The sequence below is a fragment of the Tenrec ecaudatus genome, chromosome 13 (assembly GCF_050624435.1).
Source record: "Tenrec ecaudatus isolate mTenEca1 chromosome 13, mTenEca1.hap1, whole genome shotgun sequence".
Lineage (NCBI taxonomy): Eukaryota > Metazoa > Chordata > Mammalia > Afrosoricida > Tenrecidae > Tenrec > Tenrec ecaudatus.
In genome coordinates, this window is record NC_134542.1 from 37,110,029 (window position 1) to 37,130,091 (window position 20,063).

The 20,063-nt window shown below is 43.5% G+C and overlaps 1 protein-coding gene across 1 annotated transcript in view; it reads right to left on the reverse strand.

The window, feature by feature from the left end:
- CDK15 (cyclin dependent kinase 15) overlaps positions 1-20,063 on the reverse strand; it is a 111,202-nt gene that overhangs the window by 71,165 nt on the left and 19,974 nt on the right. Inside the window, exons 5-6 of the mRNA XM_075529298.1 lie at positions 11,642-11,736; positions 10,336-10,398 (exon numbers count right to left, since the gene is read on the reverse strand). Coding sequence (XP_075385413.1) covers positions 10,336-10,398; positions 11,642-11,736 — 158 coding nt within the window. The remainder of the gene's footprint in view (positions 1-10,335; positions 10,399-11,641; positions 11,737-20,063) is intronic.

A 20,063-nucleotide genomic window follows, 5' to 3' on the forward strand; every position in this document is an offset into this window, starting at 1 on the left:
CCATCAGTGGCTCTGAGGGAGAAAGGTGGGGGTTTCTACTCCCGTAAACAGTTACAGCCTTGGAAACCTACAAGGGCAGTTCTGCTCTGTCCTACAGACTCTACGAGTTGCTATCAACTCAATGGCAGTGAGTTTTGTTTTGTTCTTATCATTAATATCACATGCAAGTCAAGGTTTGGGAAAGATCAACAACACTTGTAGTCATACATTGACAGGAAGCTGCCAGAGGTTCAGGCTGGACTCAGATGAGGGCCTGGACCTAGGGATATCACTGCTGACAACAGACGGCTCTTGGCCGAAAGCAGAGAATACAAGAAAGATGTTTACTTGTATTTTGTTGACCATGCCAAACTATCGACCGCCTTGAGAAGAATGGGAATTCCAGAACATTTCATTGTGTTCCTGCAGAACTTGTACATGGATAAGAGGCAATTGTGCACACAGAACAAGGGGTGCTGCATGGCTTAAAATCGGGAAAGGTTGTGGTAGTTACATAATCTGGTGTCAATTTGAGGATAGAGGGTGAAGAGGTGGAGTCTAGTCTGTCAATCGGGTCATAGCCAATGAGACTTCTGTGTGGGTATGGCCTTCCCCTAAGGATTCTGGCAATTCTGCTATTTCCTCCTTGGAGGTGGGAGACACACTCTCTCTCTCTGCTCACTTCCTGCGAGATATCTCTGAGAAGAAACCACATGGACCAAACCTGATGTAGTCAGAACCCTGGACCTGGAGAAGCCACGTGGAGACCCCTGCCAGTGCTGAGATGCTCACAACACCACTGGATTCAAAGAATTTCTATCCATTGGTATGTGATGGTCCTGCATTCAGCACCATTGCATGTGATTGGTGAGTCTGAAGAGGACTTTACAGTTTGGTGTCCGCCATGTGAGCTAATATTGGACTGGACTTGGTTGGGATGCTTTCTTAATGTACAATTAACCTTCATATAAAATTCTCTCTTACACACATATGAATTTCTATGGATTTGTTTCTCTACTATACCCAGACTAACACAGTTGTGGATCAGGATGGTATTTTCTCATCATACTTATTCAGTCTATATGCTGAGCAAATAAGCAGAGAAGCTGGGTTATATGAAGAAGAATGGGACATCAGGATTGGAGGAAGGCTTATTAACAACCTGTGATACGCAGATGACACAGCTTGCTTGCAGAAGAGAAGGACTTGAAGCACTTGCTGATGAAGATCAAGGTTACAGCCTTCACTAAGGATTATAAATCAACATAAAGACAAGCCAAATGCTCACAACCGAACCAATAGGTAACATCATGATACATGGAGAAATATGGAAGTTGTCAAGGATTTCATCAAGAGATGAAAGGACACGTCGTGTTGGGTAAATCTAAAAGACCTTTTAGAATGCTGAAAGTAGAGATGATATTTTGAGGACTAAGGTGCGCCTCCCTCAAGTGTTTTCTTTTTTTTTTTATCATGTAAAGTAAGGTTTATAAAAAGAAATCGAACGGGAAAGGAAGCAGAGCCAGCGCGTGGATCCCAGACGTAACACAAGGAAAGCTCCGAAACAGACTCACGGCTGTTGCGAGTCCTTTGCGGCCCCTCCCCACCTCTCAGCGCAGAGCTGCTCTGGGGGTTTCCCTCGCACGGGAAAGCTCGGCTGGACTGACGGACGGACGGAGCACACAGCCTGCGATTTCTTGCCAGCGGAGCAGCTGACCTCTTGGGTAGCCATCCAACCAACACATAAACACGATACCACCACCATAGATAGCGGAAAAGAAGCCGATGGCGCAGCCAACCAAAGGCGACCCGATAGAATGCGTCACTGGGAAACGATGAAGTCCAATTATCTTCTCTGTCACACCGAGCCTGAACCCCGGCTTCTGGGGGCCTGAGCAGTTGGCAGACAAGACTTAACCAGGACTCGCTCAACACCTCACTCACAACTCTCCAGTCGATTCCCACTGGTAGGGAGGGAGCCCAGAGGACAGAGTAGAACTGCTCCTGGAAGCCAGTGTTTTCAATGGCCTCCTAAGGTTGTGAGAACTAGACATTGAATAGGCAGACTAAAGAAGAATCCATGCATTTGAATTGGGGTGCCTGCAAAAGCTATTGAAAGTACCGTGGACTTTCAGAAGAACAAACAAATCTGTCTTGAAAGGAGAGCAAATGTTTTGAGAATGATGAGGGCAACGAATGTACAAATGTGCTTTACACAATTGATATACGTATGGATTGTGATAAGAGTTGTATGATCCCCCCATAAAATGATATATTTTTAAAAAGAAAGAAGAAAAAGTTCTAAAATTGATTGTGGTAATGATTGTACAACTCTTCTTGGTATGATTGAACTATTCAATTGTATGACAGGTAGATTGTATGCCAATAAAACAATTTAAAAAGAAAAAAGAAGTACAGCTAGAATGCTCCTTAGAAGCAAGGATGTGAAGGCTTCACCTCGTGGGCTTTGAACTTGTTGTCAGAAAAGACCAGTCCCTGGAGAAGGACACCCCGCTTGACCAAGTAGAGGGGCAGTGACAAAGAGGAAGGTCCTCAACAAGATAGATCGACACCGTGGCTGCAACAAGGGGCTCAAACATAAGGGCGATTGTGAGGCTGGTACTGGGCCGGGCGGTGCTTCGCACTGTTGTACCTAAGGTTGCTGTGAGTCGGAACCATCTCGATGGCTCCTGACAACACGAATGCAGCCTCATCTCCTCAATGGCCTTCCTTCTGACTCCTTTCCTTGAGTTTCTGAGTCCACTGCTACCCTACAGCGCTCGTGAGTAGGTGCTAGTTTTTCTCTAACTTCCTCATACTTTTGAATCACTCGAGAGGAGGTAGGCTGCCTCCTTGTTCCTCAACACCATTTCAAAGCCCTTACTTCTCCTCTTGAGCAAATGTCCCTGTCCTTTGAACCTTCTCGCCCGCCCTCCCCCCCCGCCCCCCGCCCCAGCTGCATCTTCCTCAGCAGTGTTTCTTGTCATTCACTGGACTCCCACTTGCTCTTCCACATCCCTGAAAGACTCTGGTTCCTGGGTCACAGCTGTTGTTCCATCAGCAAACTCCAGAAAACATCCTCAGCACCAGTGATCTTCCCAATCCACATTAGCGTCTCACTCCTGGTCACACCATGGATCGAGCATTACATAAAACTGTCCTTTGAAATGTGACATTCATTCCATGATGAAATGGCTTCTGTGATGTTCACATTTTCTTTCCAAATGTGGTCGCAAATTCCTTTGCCCTGAAACCCTTGCATCGGTCTCACTCGTGATCCTTATAGCCTTGGCATTGTTGATCATGTCTCCTATCTTGAAAGCTCTCTCTCCCTTGGCACGACAATCTTAAAAACGGTCTCCTTTTCTTTGTTCTTTACACAGGTTCTACTTACTCTACCCAAGTTTAATATATTTATAGTCCTGGGGTTTTATTGTGACCGTCTTCTCTTATCACGCTACATGCAGTCTCCCTGAGCCACTTACATTGCTTCAATTAACAGTTACAGTCTGATGATTTCAAAATCTTTATCTCCACCTCAGATCTTCATCCACCTTTAGCTCCACCTCAGATCTCTTGCCTGAACTTTAGGCCCATATAATCTGAAGGTTCCCTGGATATCCCATAACTACTTCAGACTCTGCATGTTTAAAACTTAGCTTAGTATATGCCTCAAAAATAAAATTCCATTGTTTGTGTCTCAGTGAGTGGTACCATCGTCCATCTTAATACACAAAGCCAGAAAATTATTTCACTGTTGGCTCGTCCTTCTCCCATTAATTCTGGCTAATTAATAAGGTATCTTTCCAATTTGCTGTACCATTGTCGCACATTTGCTCCATTGTTCTCCTGACTAGACTCACTGTTGAGGCTGAAACCCTAACAGACATCAACCTTTGGGTGATGGGTGGAGGATGACAAGTCTATGATGGGGCTGTGAGGCGGGTAGGAAAGAATAAGGAGAGGGTGGGGCCAGAGGAATGGAATTATCTCAGAAACAAGCACTGCCCTCCTTACAATCAATCTGTTCATCACACGGTCACCAAAGTCAGCCTTTACATGAAGAAAACCTGAATTTGTCACCTTCTTGATTAAAAACATGTAATGGCTCCTTACATGGAACAAATAATGCATAGCTGGGTCCTTCATGCTGTTTCTGACTTCCTCTAAAGCCTCATGTCTAACCACTACCAACTCTGTTATTCTGAACTACAAGCCTGTTGCCATCAAGTCGATTCTGACGTAGAGACTCTGTAGGACAGAATAGAATTGTACCATAGGGTCTCCTGTAAGGCTGTAATCTTTAAAGGCTCGGACTGCCATTCATAGGGTCTCTAGGGCTGTAATCTTTAAAGGCTCGGGCTGCATTTTCTTCTTGGAAGCAGTTGGTGAGTTAGAACCACTGACCTTTCAGCTAGCAGGCAAGTTCGTAGCCACTGTGCCCTCAGAGTTTCTATGCTGAACTCCAGCCTTCCTAGATTATTCGTTCTTGAACTACACCATGTCCTAATTTGACACCACCGCATTTTCATTGCTGCCTCTTTTATGGAGAACATCATCCCTACTCCCACCTGTTGAGTTCCTATAACTTCTTTCTTTGAACTACCATAAACCCCTAATAAGTTAGTCTATTTATGCCCATCCCTCACTTAATGAAATGGTTAAGTTCTGAAGATCATATCATAATGCAAAAGTCAGCGTTATACAAAAATGGCCTAGCCAAGACACATAAACTGGGCAACTGCTCAAACCCAGCCTCAATGCAAGAACACTTTGTTCTAAAACCCTGGAATTCTGTGATGCTCACAATCACCGAAAACAAAATGGGTGCACAAGCAAATGTAGTGAAGAAAACTGATGGTGCCTGGCTATTAAAAGATGTAGCATCTAAGGTCATAAAGACTTTAAGTTTAACAAGTGGTCATCTAGCAGATAAGTGACAAGGATACATGGAAGAGACACACCAGCCTTTGTGATCATGAGGTGTTGATGGGATCAGGTAATAGGCATCAGAAGACCCAAAACAAACAAACAAAAACATATTGTTGAGAATGAGGGGGTTCAGAGCAGAGACCCCAAACACATCTGCAGACAGTGGGACATCCCCTCACAGAAGGGTCACAAGGCAGGGATGAGTCAACCAGGGTGCAGTACAGCACCACCGATGAAACACACAATATTCCTCTGGTTCCTTGTGACTTTCTCACCCTCCACTATCATGACCCCAGCCCTGCCTTTCACTGCAGGCTAGACCAGAGCATATACACAGGTACAGCTAAGAACTCATGACATACGAAGTCAAGAGAAACCCCTCTGGAGCAGAAATGGGCGTAGCAATACCAGGAGTGTAGAGGGTAGGCAGGGAGGGGAAGGGAGGGAGGGGAACCAATAGTAATGATCAACACACAACCACCCCCCCAAGGGGATGAACAAGAGAAACATAGGGGAAGGGAGATGGTGGTAGGTGTAAGATATGAAAATAATTATAATTTATCAAGGGGTCCCGAGGGTGGGAGGGAGGAGGGAGGGAAAAGAGAGGAGCTGATACCAAGGGCTCAAATAAAAAGTAAATGTTTATAAAATAATGATGGCAACATATGGACAAATTTGCTTGATACAATTGATATATGGATTATTATAAGAGCTGTAAGAGCCCCCAATAAAGTGATCTTTAAAAAAAGAAAAAAGCTTGAACGATTGAACTGCTCAAATGTTTGAGATGTAAATTATGTGCCAATAACACAATTGGGAGAGGAAATAAAAGCAAGGTTGTGTCATTTGCATCATGAAAGTTACTAATAAACCTTCTGCCAATCTTAAAAACAACAACAAAAACGTAACCATCAAAGCTAGAAAGTTAATGTTGCTTTGCCCCTCAGCATGTGTTACTGCCGGATGTACATCATTCATGTACAAGATAGATGAATCATCATTGACTACTGCTGAACGTGCAAAATGTTGGACCATAAGATAGCCAACAAGTGAGGGGTAGCAGGAATTCACACATCCCTCCTCACTCTGTAAGGACCTGGCAGTCAAGACTGTGGTTTTCAACTGTATTGCCGATGCTTGGGATATTTAAATCTTATTGAAATGGTCTTTTTCTTTGACTTCCACGCGAATGTGTGCGGTAGTTATATAACTGTCAATTTGAGAGGATTATGAGTGAAGGGGTGGAGTCTCGTCTGTCAATCGGATCATAGCCAATGAGGCTTCTGTGTGGGCATGGCCTTTTCCTGAGAATTCTGGGAAGTCTGGGATCTTCCTCTTTGGAGGCAGAAGACCCCCCCTCCCCCCCCCCTCTCTCTTTCTCTCTCTCTCTCTGTTACTCTCTGGGAGACATGGCAGCTAACAAAACCTCTGAAGCAGGAGAAGCCACGTGGAGAACCCTGCCGGCGCTGAGATGCTTACAATGCCACTGGAACCAAAGACTTTTTGCCCACTGGCCTGTGATTGTCCTGCATTCGGCATCGTTGCATGTGATTCGTGAGTCTGAAGATGACTTTATGGATTGCTGTCGGACATATGAGCTAATGTCGGATTTATGGACTGGGCTGGGATGTTTTCTTAGTGTTCAATTGCTCTTGAAGATAAAACCTCTCCCTTATACACATATGTATGTCGATGGATTTGTTTCTCTAGTCTACCCAGACTAACACAATGTGTTGTTGTTAACACATTTAACAACATTTAACAAGTTGTTCTGAATCCTCTACATTCCTACGAGTACTTGCTCTTGGTCCTTGACTAGTTTATCTCCTGAAGGCAAAGTTCTGTCATCAGTCTTCTCCTTTGTAGGGTTGCACTTGTGGTTTTGTGTTGTCTTGTCTATCACGCCACAGGCTTCAACTCTTCCTCCTGAGCACGAATCTCCTGGCCAGTTGCCTGCTGCTTTGGACAGCCTCTGGATATCCCACCCGAAAGAGGAGCTGAACATGTCTGAAACAAGATTCTTCCTCTCCAAGCCAACTTCTTCTCCTCGATCTGTTAAAAGAGCAAACTTCTCCTGGCTAATCAAACTCAAAGGAGCCATGATGGCAGTGCCTACCAGGATTTATTCCTCCGGAGAATGAGGTGGTAATCTGCTCTCATGAAGGATCACAGCCTCGGAAACACTGTGGGGCAATTCTGCTTTGTCCTACAGGATTGCAATGACTCAGAAGCCACCCGATGAGAAGGCATTTGGGCAATCCAACTCACAGCCAGCCAGCCTTTCCCTCCTTACACCAGTTCACTGCCAAGTCCTGGCTGAACTCGTCTGTTACTGTTTTCACCCAAATTCTTTCAATTCTATGCTTAACGTCACAGACATAATTTAGCCTTTTATACGTCTTCATGAGCCCCTCGCTACTCAACACGGTCCTCCACCAGCAGTATCGGCATCACCTTGGCTCATGTTAGAAATGCAGACTCACTGACTCCAACACCAAGTCATTCATATGCCCCTTGAAGTTTGAGAAGCATTGGTCGACACCACATCAATAAACTCCCAACTGGAAATCTGACTCCAGAATCTCCTTCCTCTCTTTAATCCATCCCACAGACCACGGTTACATAAATTCCCTTTGGTCATGCGATACTCTCTTAACTAAAACCCCTTCTATGATGCTACTGTCTAAGAAGTAGCCCATATTTCTTAGAAAATAAGGCTCTCAGTCACTTTCCCAGTCTATTTCCCCAGACTTACGCACCCCGTTTCACTACTAGGCCGGAGACACGGGCTGTCATTAGTGAAGAGGAATTTAAACCAAGAATGGCTTTCTTTTGATCTTTCTCAGTTAACCTTTCTTCAATTGTGTTTCTATTTACTCAAAACCTCTCATTTCTTAAACCTCTCTGTTCTCTATAGCTATTCGCAATCTGTCAATCTGCACGTCCTTCCTTCAGTGTCTACTCAGACTGGAACCCAGCGACTGTCACTTTAACCACGCTTGATAATCTTCTCAACTTTCTTGCCCAACTGTCTTTCCCTCTCACCTGCTGGCACAACATCTACTCTGGATTAATATAACTGATATTTCAAAAGAGCCTGGTGATACAGTGGTTGCATGCTGGGCTGCTAACTGCAAGGTCAGAAGTTCTAAAGCACCAGCTGCTTTACAGGAGACAGAAGAGGCTTTCTACTCCTGTAAGAGACACAGTCTCAGAAATTCACAAGAACAGTTCTGCTGTGCACCATGGGATCACTGTGAGTTGGAATCAACTTGATGGCACTGAGAGTTTAAGAGGGTCTACTATCTCTCTACTCAAATGGCTATGAACTGCCATCAAATGCTGCCGCGGAAGCCTGATAGCATTGTGGGTTTCACATTGGGTTGACACTGCAAGGTAAACAGTTCAAAACTACCAGCTGGGCTGAGAGAGACAGAGTTGAAGCTTTCTATTCCTATAAAGGTTCACAACCATGCAAACCTCAAGGGGCAGGAATCGACTCAATGGTAGTGAGTTTGAGTGAGCCACAAAAAGGGACCCTATGGTCATCTAGGTAATTGAAACTGTCATCACCCGGATCCTTATCACATCACTAGACATCCCTTTTTAAGTGGCCCCAATTAGCTCTTTCTCCCAATCTCCCTAGAGCTAATATTAATATATTTTTTCACAATATTTTTAGCCGCCTGTCTCTCAAGCATTCCTTTCCTCCTTAGCTCCCAGATAGGATTAGGTCTCTATACTTTGAGTTCTAGCTGAATCCATACACGGCACGGCCATAACCATTGTTTTGCTTCTCACTGTCCACTTAATTGTCCATATCTCCTATAGGACTTGTTGTTCAATGAGTTTATCTTTTACTAAGCTTATTGGGGGAAATGAAAGAAATATACCATATTCTTTATTGAAACCATAGAGCTGAATATAGCACACGAGTAAATTCCAACTCATAGTGACAGACTAGAATTCTCCCCAGACTGTCCCCAAAGAATTACTCCGGTAATTCTTTACAGGAGTAGAAAGTCTCCTCTTTCTTCCCAGGAATGGCTGGTTGTTTCTAACTGCTGACTTCATGGTTAGCAGCCCAAAGCATAACCCACGATGCCACCAAAGCTCCTGCAGAATGGAATAGAGTACTAAATAAGTACTCGAAAATACTTCTTAAAAAGTGTTCTGAAAATGACGATGGCAACAAATGTACAAATTGCTTGACGCAATGGATGCATGCATGTATAAGAGCTGTATGAGCCCCCAATAAAATGATTTTAAAACAAACAAAAACAACAATTTCTTGAATATTAGGGGTTATCGCAGGCGTGTTATATCATTGGGGGTCACCTCTTGAATTTGCAGTATGTTTTTTTCATTTGGGGAGGTATGAAAACCAGGACTGATGAACTTGTAGAGTCAGCTAGTGAAATAAGGGTTGGGGGGGGGAGGGGAACACATTGGGGGTGGTGGGTTGAAGGAGTGATGATGTCAAGGGATCCATACAGAAAAAGAATGTTTGGAAACTGATTGGGGTATCAAATGTACAATTCCACAGGATGTGATTGAACTATGGAATGACTTGATATATGTGTTAATTCCAATTAATAAAAAGAGTCTTGAATGAGTAAATGCGTAAATAAATATTTGTTAAATGGATGGATACACCATATATACATCTCATGGTTATTCTAAGAGCCCATTAATTAGCCCTTAGCTAATTAAGTTCAGAGAGGAAAAATGAGGAATGAAAACAGAAAACACAAGTAGCAAATGGGATAAGTGGTAGTACATTAAGATGCTGCAATGGATCTTTAAAACAGTCTGTGTGTGAATTGTTGACTGTAAAACTAATGATCTGCTTTGTAAGCCTTCAGTTAATTTACAATAAAAAGAGTTTTTTTAAAGCCCCGTAATTAATCAGTGCCAATGAAACCTCAGAGGAGAAAAAGGAAATACAGTTTCAAAAATGTGTAACAGATGTATAAATATAGCTAGTTAAGAGTTTATTATTATTTCTGTTCCAGGATTGAAAAAAATGGAAGCTGGTTCCATATGTATAACAGGAACTGATAGAACAGGCAAAAGTCTTTGTTTGTTTGTTTGTTTGTTTTTGCCAATCTAGAAGGAAACTTAATTATCATGACAACTTATCACAGGCGTCTGACGTGAAGCAAGTACTGATTTTATGGCGGCTTCGTTCACGCCTCCCCCTCGGATGTAAGGCACAGCTGCATGATGGCAATCACCAGCACAGAGTCGGGCTTCCTACGCAACAACTAGATACCGGAAGGGGGGTTTTTTAACAAGAGTTTCTCTACAATATCAGTGGTGCCCATCTTTGTATTTAGCATTATGGGACTTCGTGGCATCCGTCTGGGGCAGCATTCTCTTCTGTGAGTCAGACTGAAGAGAGCCATGGCCTTGAACACTCACCCTGACATTGTGAGGGTGAAGTCCTCCTGGATGCTGAGACATATACTGGGCCAGATCTGTGTGCTAAACAAAAGAGGTGGAGGAAGAGAAGAGAGGCTGCAATCAGTGGGGGTGGGACAGTCCTCCTCAAACAGGACATGGACTTCACCATCAGAAGAGATGGCGGAGTTCCGAATTTTTGATAGTAAGGTACAAAAGAAACACAACTTAGCTTTTCCGAGGCTACTGCTAAGAGCAAAGGTGATTCTTTGTACCAAGACTGCTCTGAGACAGAAGCTTGCCTCTGGGCACAGAGATACTCGTTTTAAATGGCTGCCATTGAGCACCCAGGAGCCCTGGGTGGCATAGTTTTCTTGTGTTCGGCTGGGATCTGGAAGGTCGGCAGTTCAATACCACCAGCCGTTCTAAGGTAAGAGAGACAGTACTTTCTACTCCCATAAAGAGTTACAGCCTTAAAACCCATAGGAGCAGTTCTGCCCTGTCCTGTCGGAGTCACGATGAGTCAGAATCGACTCAATAGCAGTGAGAGTTGAGAGAGTCTACTATCTCTGCCTCTCTGTTCAAATTGCTATAAAAAGGTGGAGACCTGGTAGCACCATGGGATTCATTTGGGGGCTGCTACTGCAAAGTTAGCAATTCAAAAACACCAGCCGGTCTGAGCGAGAAAGATGAGGCTTTCTACTCCCATAAAGATTCATAGTCTCAAAAACCTACAGAGCCAGTTCTATCCTGTCCTATAGGGTCATTATGAACCGGCATCAACTCGGTGGTTGTGAGTTTGGTGGGTGTTTTGGTTTGCCACTGAACACAAGGACACAGGGTCCTTAGTGGCTAGTCCAGGACACAGAACCTTATAATATCTTTCTGCTTTTATGAATAGTTTTTTTCTTCTCAAAAATACAAAAGGAATGGCTTGTTAGTATGTGGGTATATAATTAAAAACAAGCCCCCAAAAAAATCCCAACAAACCCCTCTGTGGTTCATGTCTTCGTTGCTAATGTAAAGGATGTTGGGTTTTGCCCAGACAGTGATTAAGAATAAATTTAAAACCACAAAAGTTGTGTTTAGGGGACAGACTCCAATGTTCACTGTTCGCTGCTGCTCTGGGAATAGCAAACGTCGTGGTAAAGGAGCAGGACTAAAAAATAGGTGCAAACACAATAAGCTTCCACTAATCAGAACAATGAACGTGTCCGTACCTTTCACGTTGTAATGAAAGTTTTATCATGCCATAAAATATTAACAGATTCATTGTCCACACACCAGACATTTTCTTTATGCTTTGTAAAATGCTGGAGCAACTCACCATGTATTCGAAAACGAACGTCAGTGTCTCTTTGGTGTGGATTATGTCATGCAGGAGCACAATATTGGCATGTTTCAAACCTTTCAGGAGCGAAGCTAGAAATATTAAACAAAATGTTAAACCAAGCATTGATAATGAAAGTACTGCCTTACAAAATCAAGAAGTACCGTATATACTTGACCCGAATATCAGCCCAGGCACCTAATTTTACCACAAAAACTGCATTAAAAATGTGCTGAAAAACTCAGCTTATACACGAGTAGACATGGTATTTAATTTTTAAACATTTAAAACCAAGCATTTTAGTTTGTACTCCTAGGGGGGGGGAAATCTCTTGAGGAATAATACTTAAAACTACACAGTATCTCCATTGTTTGTTAAACTGGTGAGTCATCGCATGTCCACACACTGTGTTTCCTTCTAGGACAGAGTAGTTGTAAGGAATGTTTCCATTTATCAAATCCACTTTCTTGAAGCGCTCAGAGCACTTTGCAAAGGCTCTCCGTGGGGAATCCTGCCATCTGGCTTTGGAACCAGAGAGAGAGAGCTGGAGAGACAGAGGACACAGGAGAAACAGGGAATGGGGTGTCCTCCTTCCAGAGCAGAGCTGTATTCAACCATTCTCCACAGTTCCAGGCTACATGGGAGTGAGGTGGGGATGGGGAATGAGCAGATGGATGTGGTGGTGGAAGGCAGGGATAAAAGAGTGGGTTAACGAACTGTTGAAAGAATGGAAAGGAGAGGGAATTTTCTTAAAGTCAAAGAAACCCTCTCTGAAAAAGAGAAAATGCAAACCTGAAAAGAGGAAATGGCCTAAGTCTTGGAGAGGGGAATAAGAAGGGGTGTGTGGAGAATTGTTGATTAACTATTAAAGTACAACAAAACCACTTTTCTTGTGAATGAGGTGAAGGTTTACAGAGCAGATCGTCAGTTGCCTCTAACAAGTCCTGCGCGTTTTGTTTCTTCTCATCCATGTCAATGCCCTCACCGTGCCGCCTCTCTGCCCTCACCGTGCCGCCTCTCTGCCCTCACCGTGCCGCCTCTCTGCCCTCACCGTGCTGCCTCTCTGCCCTCACCGTGCCGCCTCTCTGCTCGCTTCCTCCTGCGTTCTCCGTTTCCTTTTGTCCTAACCCTCTGAACGCTGCCTTCGGGTAAAGGATGGCCTTTTGATCTTACATGGTTGGACGTTCTAACTCTAGTGTAAGTTCAGTGCAAGCCTGAGAGCCATAGTCTGTGTATCTGAGTTGGGGTGGATGGGTGATATGTGATCGGTACGTAAATTGGAATAATCATTGTATTGACTGATAGTCTTGCCAGTACTCATTGCCATTAAGTAGATTATGACCCGTAGCATGGCTACAGAGGGTCTCTGAGGCTCTCAGTCTGTTCTCCCTCAGAGCCACTGGTAGGTTTGAACTGCTGACCTTACTATCAGCAGCCCAGCACTTACCCAACAGTGGCAGAGGAGCTCCCTGTTCTTCCTTGTAGGTATGTGAATCTTATCCTGTTACTGATAGCCGTTACCGCAAGACACATCTCCAACTTGTCTCTGATGGTGAATGCCGTGCCATCCCCTTCAATTTTCCATTCTGGCCATAGACTATATAAATGTTGGATTCAAACATAGCCATAATTCATCCATTTTAGCTCACTAATACCCAACATATTGATCTTTAAGCATTTGATTTCATTTTTATGACCTCCAAGCATCCTGAATTTATACTTTGTACATTGCTAGTTCCAATTACTAAAGGATGTTTGCAATTGTTTTGAGACATTTTGAGTGGTGAAGTTCTTGGAAGCTATACTCTACCTACGTAATTATGATAGCGAGGTTTTGTGGTAACTTGAGTGAGCCAGGATTCTTAATAGTTTGGCAGTTGAAGCCTCCCACATGCTGTGAAGTAGCTAATGCAATCAACTCCCTGCTGGTGTTTGCTGTGAGGAGTCAAGCAGCTATAGGAAGAAGATTCAGGTGGAGTGCAATCCCTTACTCAGCTCATAGCCCTCAGGAAAGTGGCCTACTTCATATATAAGTAGCCTAGGTGGAGAGCTCCTTCACTTCTTTCTATGCTTCCTGTTGGTCTGGATCCTGTTTTGATCTCCTATCCTTTGGACTTGAGCCCATGGCCCGCCATATTGCCTGCCGGCCATTGGAGCCATAAGAGCCTGCCAAACTTGGACTCATTCACTTCTGCATCCAACCATCCATACACTTTCTGTTTAGTCTTCTTGGTTCCTGGTCCATCAGCCCCAGGACTACATGAGTCAGGAAAATTCTTCAGCTTAACATATGACTTGCAGATATGAACTGGACAGGATGTACCTGCTTCTGTACCTGTGCGAGTCACTTTCTTGATATTGTTTTTTTTTAATTGTATATACATGTCACTGGTTTTGCTTCTCTAGAGAACCCAGCCTCACACAGTCATTAAGGTTGACTCTACTTTGAAGAAGGAGCTTGGTGGTGTGGTGGGTTAAGCATTGAGTTGCTCACGGAAAGGTCAATAGTTTGAACCTATCGGCCACTCTGAAGAGGAATGATGAAGCTGTCTGCTCCTGTAAAGATTTACAGCCTTGGAAACCCCATGGGTCCATCACACTCTGTCCTAAGGAGTTACTATGAGTTGGAATCAACTTGATGGCAGTGGATTTAAGGTTGCTTGTTTCCCACCCTGATGAAGTAGCTCTTCCCCATTCATGTTTTGTGTGTCTTCCAACCAACGGAGCCCATCTATCGGCCCAATACCATACAATACCGTGCTGCAATTCATAAGGTTTTCACTGGCTAGCTGCTTTAGGAGTACTTCACCAAGTCCTCCCTTCTAGTCTGCTTCTGTCTGAAAGCTTTGTTGTAATCTGTCCACTATGGGTGACCTTGCTGGTCTTTGAAATCATGGCAGCACACAAACAACCACAGCACAGCAGACTGATGAGTAGTGGTCTGTGTTGGTTGGACTCAACTGGAAGGCCACTATCAACAACAGCGGAGGGTTGGTGCAAGCATCCTCTGTAAGGCCTGTCTTTCAGTTTTATACTTTCCTTTCAATCCAAGGATCCCTGGTAGCATAGTGGATCAACTGTTGGGCCACTAATCACAAAGATGGTTGTTCAAGCCCACCAGCTACTTTGCAGAAGAAAACGAGGCTATATAAATATTTACAATCTCAGAAGCCCAAAGGAGAGGTTTGGTTCTGTCCTATAGGGTTGTTATGAGTTAGAATCTACTAGTAGTGGGTGTATGTCTTTTAAATTTTACAGACAGAGCCTGATAGGGCGATGGTTAAATGCTTGGCTGCTAACTGAAAGGTTGGCAGTTCAAACATAGCCAGTTGCTCTGCAGGAGTAAGACCTGGTGGTATGCTTCTGCAAAGCTTACAGCAAAGAAAACTCACATGGGATTGTTGTGAGTCAAATTCAACTCAACAAGACACAAGAACAAGTCTTATAGACAACATTTCTTTATGCAGCAGCCTCTGTATTGACATACATGAAACTCATGTGTTTTTTTCTGGTCTCCACCCTGCTGAAGCCAGGGTTCTCAGTGTGGACTAACTGATCCATGGCATACAGGAATATAGAAAAAGGAGAATACAAAAAAAATGCCATTCAGTCTCCCAACCAGCCATTCACTAGCTCTTTATGGTAACTTCCCCCATCGAAGGCTATCGAGTGGATTCTGCATTTGTACCAAGTAGAACTGTGGGCCATGAGATTCTCAATGGCTGGGTTTTTGGAAGCTGACTGTCAGGCTGTTCTTCTGAAACCGCAGTGAGTGAGTTCAACATTTAACTATTTGTGCCACCCAGTGATTCCTAGGCTGCGTTTAATGACACAGTAATAACCTGCTACTGTAGAGGCAATAGACAATGTGATGAAGGGTGTAGAGGGGGCGAAGTTATGAAAACTTCTTAGACCTAACCAAACACCTTGAGGCAATGAGTATCTGGGTAAGGGAGGGAACCAGGACCATAGTCTGGGGGAGACGCCAAGATCAATTGGTATAAAAGAGTTCACAAGAACAATGTTCCACATCCTCCTTTCATGAGTAGCAACTTGGGTCTAAAGTGAAACTATTTATGGAAAGACCTGGGAACAATTAATTCCATGGACTCATGGAATGTGCCAGTACCAGTCTCCCCAACACGGAGATCAGAAGAACTAGATGGTGTTCAGCTACCACTACTAACTACTCTGAAAAGGAACACAGTAGAAGGGCCTGGGTGGAATGGGAGAAAAGCGGGGCACAAAACGCAAAGTCACAGGCTGACTAGTAAAACTGGTAGCACTTGTACTGATAATTACTGGTGATCGTGATGCTAAAATTGAAACACAGAAGGACTGATAGTTAGAAAATAAGGACCTGTTGATAGAAACTACCACAGAGATCATATGATAGAATTCTTGGAAACCAGTGACTTATTATTTCAAATATATCTTTTTTTAATGACATAAAACTAACACATCAAATAATGTGTTAGTCCAGGTTGACTAGAGGAACAAATCTAGAGACAATCATATATGTATAAGAGAGAGCTTTATATCAGAATAATTGTATATTAAGAAAGCATCCCAGCCCAGTTCAGATAAAGTCCTTAAGTTCTATTTAGCCCATATGTCCGATATTAGCACACGAATTCCCCTTCAGGCTCACACAGCACATGCAATGATGCCAAATGCAGGAAGACCAGGGGTGGAAAGCCGTGTGGATCCAGAGGCGGTGGAAGCATCCCAGGACGCTGGCTCCATCAGTGTGGCCCGTGTTACTTGTCAACAGGAATGTGAAGCAGAGAGAGCATGCATCTCCCCTCCAGGGAGGAAGACACGAGTTCCCAGAACCCTGAGGAGGCAGCCATGCCCACACAGAGGCTCACTGGTGATGACATGATTGACAGGCTACACTCCTCTCTGGCAGGGCCACTTCCATTGTCTTCTAGGATATTAACACTTTCTTGGAAAACCCAAGCAGTGTTTCCCAAAGTGGGTGATACCACACCCTGGAAGACATTGGAATTATCCAAAGGGTTGTAAAACCAGAATTCAACATTTTATCCTGAGTTATGAACTGGAGTAGAAGTTCTTAATTAACTGGTAAGCACTCATTTTTTTTCTGGAAAAAAGGGAAGTTGGCCAAATTAATTTGGGAATCTGTGGCTGGTGCCACCAGCAAAGACATGCTCTCTTTTCCCACTGAGAGGGCTGTCTTTAGGGGCTAGCAGGAGGTGTGTGACCAGAGGACCCACATATGGTAAGAGGCATCTGGGCATAGAATGAAGGCAGAGAAAAGCTGTGCTGGGAGACGGAGAGGCCAGGATTCCTGGTGACGCTGCTTAAACCCTGCAGGATTATTTTTGTTTCAAACCATTCTAAACATTTATGTTTTAAAATGTTTAGCAAGTCTGTCAGCTAGTGAATGTCCTTTTGTACTGAGCTCACTTTGAGATGGGAACCTCTTACCACCAAAGGAGCTCTAATATAACTGGTCACCCTACTCTGTTTTAATGGCACTTAAAATTCTGGCCTTGTGAGTACCTATGGGTTAAATGTATTCCCTTTTACAAATATGTTGCTTTGCAAATAAACAGTTTCATAGGCGTGCGTGTGATCTCCCTGCGCCCACACTGGAAGTTCCATGGGCGTTGAGATGAGTGACTTTCCCTGTTTTCAGTGCTGCCACCTCACCCTAGTGCAATGTTCAGCTGAGAGCATACACTTAATTGATCAAACCTCTTTATCGAGTGTCTGCCGTTTCCTATCAGAGGGAGTGCAGAGAATATCAAAAGCCAAGTCTCAATCCACTGCCTATGAAAAAGATATAAAGCCTTTCCTAGTTCTACTTCATAGGGTTGATATATGGGTGGAGTCAGATCCCCTAAGTCAAAAGCTTGGTGGACGAAAAGCATAACACAGATGCAAATTAGAATCTCCTGCCATCGGCTTCTTTCTACCCAGCCCCTTTCACCTGGAAACCTGGAACCACATTAACCCTCATGCGCCGGTCAACATAGGAAAGTTAAAAAAAATTAATGGACTTCTTAGAGCAGTTTGGGGTTTATAGAATATCTTAAACTGCTACTTCTTTATGCTCTGTTTCAGCTAAAGAATTTTCAACACCTTCCATATTTAAAGCAGTCATGTCTGGTCTTTTCTGACCATCAGCTAAGAACGATTGAGCATGTATTTTATGTGGAATTTGTGTATAAAGTATTGTCATAAATTACGTTCTCTTTATATAGCTATAGATATAGATGTAGAATTCAAGAAGTCCCTGACTAAATTCCATTATCAAACAACTAGTCCAGTAGACTGATAGACCATGCAAACATGAGTTTCCACAGCCCTTAGACCAGAAGTACTAGATCAGGGTCTCCTAAAGTGGGTGATACCGCCCCCTGGGGAGCGCTGGAACGATCCAGTGGGGCTGCAAAAGCAGATGCCTACACTTCATCCTGGATGGTGAGCTATAGTGCAGAAGTTTTTAATTGCCAGAAGACATTGAGCAATCTTTTATTATCTGAAAAAGGGGTGAAAAGCCAAATAAGTTTGGGAACCTATGAACCTATCTCTACCAACTTCTCTGAAAAGGATCCCATTAGAAGGTCCTGGATAGAGTGGGAGGAAAATATGGAACATAACTCAAAATTCTAAAGACGATCAGACTGATTGGTGGGACCTCCAACAAGGCCCTGGGTCACTCTTTGGGTCTGGAACTGAACTCTCACGTGTGTTAGAATAGTCAACTCTTTAAGGTCAAACACACAGCCTGTATTCAAGGACAAGAAGGAGGAGTTGGAAATGGGAAACATGGAGCGGGAATGGGATAAGCGATGGCACATTGAGATAGCCGGAAGGAGTGAATTGAAGCAAAAAGTGTAGAAATTGTTGAATGTAAAACTGATGATCTCACAACTGCTGAAGGCAAAGCGGGTGAATAAGCAAATGTGGCGAAGAAAGCTGATGGTGCCCGGCTATCAAAAGGTCTAGCATCTGGGTCTTAAAGGCTTGAAGGTAAACAAGCTGCCATCTAGCTCAGAAGAAACAAAGCCCACATGGAAGAAGCACACCAGCCTGTGGGATCAAGAGGTGTCGAAGTGATCAGGGATAAGGCATCATCAGGGGAAAAAAATCTTACCATAGTGAATGAGGGGAGAGTGCAGTGTGGAGACCCAAAGACCCTTTGGCGGCCACTGGAGATCCCCCTGCAGAGGGGTCTAGGGGAAGACAGTCAGTCAGGGTGCGATGTAGTAACAATGAAACATAGAATTTTCCTCTAGTCCCTAAATGCTTCCTCCTCCCCCACTATCATGATCCCAATTCTACCTTACAAATCTGGCTAGACCAGAGGATGTACTCTGGTACAGATAGCAACTGAAAACACAGGGAATCCAGGGTGGATGATCCCTTCAAGACAAGTGGTGTGAGTAGCGATACTGGGAGGGTAAAGGGAGGGTAGGGTGAAAAGGGGGAACCAATTACAAGGATCTACATGTGACCTCCTCCCTGGGGGACGAACAACAGAAAAGTGGATGAAGGGAGATGTCAGACAGAGCAAGATATGACAAAATAATAATTTATAAATTGTCAAGAGTTCATGAGGGAGAGGGGAGCGGGGAGGGAGGGGAAAAATAAGGACCTGATGCCAAGGGCTTAAGTGGAGAGCAAATGTTTTGAGGATGATGAGAGCAATGAGTGTATAAATGTATTTTACACAACTGGTGTATGCATGGATTGTGATGAGTTGTATGAGCCCCTAATAAAACAATTTTAAAAAAGCAAAAAACAACTGATGATCTGCTCCGTAGGCCTCTGTAATCCCACCTAAATCCAGTGGGGGGAGTTAAATAAGTTAACAACTGGTTCACTGCCCTAATGACCATTTTAAGTATATATATATATATATATATATATATATATATATATATATAACAAAAAGTATTTATTACTTCACTAATTAATACTTAAATAAGAATAATAAAAGAGAGACACAAAACTAGATCATAAGAAAAAGTTGTAAAATATTAATGAAAAGGTATTAAATAATACCTGACCCCCAAACAACTGAATTGTTATTTAGGTATTTCCATATTGCTTTTCAATCGGCATCCTCACTGGATATGGTCTTTGCTTGTATCGGGACATCGTTGGCTGTGTGGCTTATTCTTACCCATCTTGTCACTGTAGGAGTACGATCCATTCCTTTAGAGGCAGGCCAATTAGACAGCAGTCAATGTGTTTGAGAGATTAGAAATAGCCGACTTCTCTGCACATGTTATGTGCACATGTTATTCTTCTGCACATGTTATGTTCATCTTTGGAAAAACCCCTTTTCACTCCTGCTGAACTTACAGAAGCTGTTCTGCCAATATTTTTTAGCTCTGAATGCTGTCAGGAATTGCATCATTCACTCACAATAGCGCGTGGG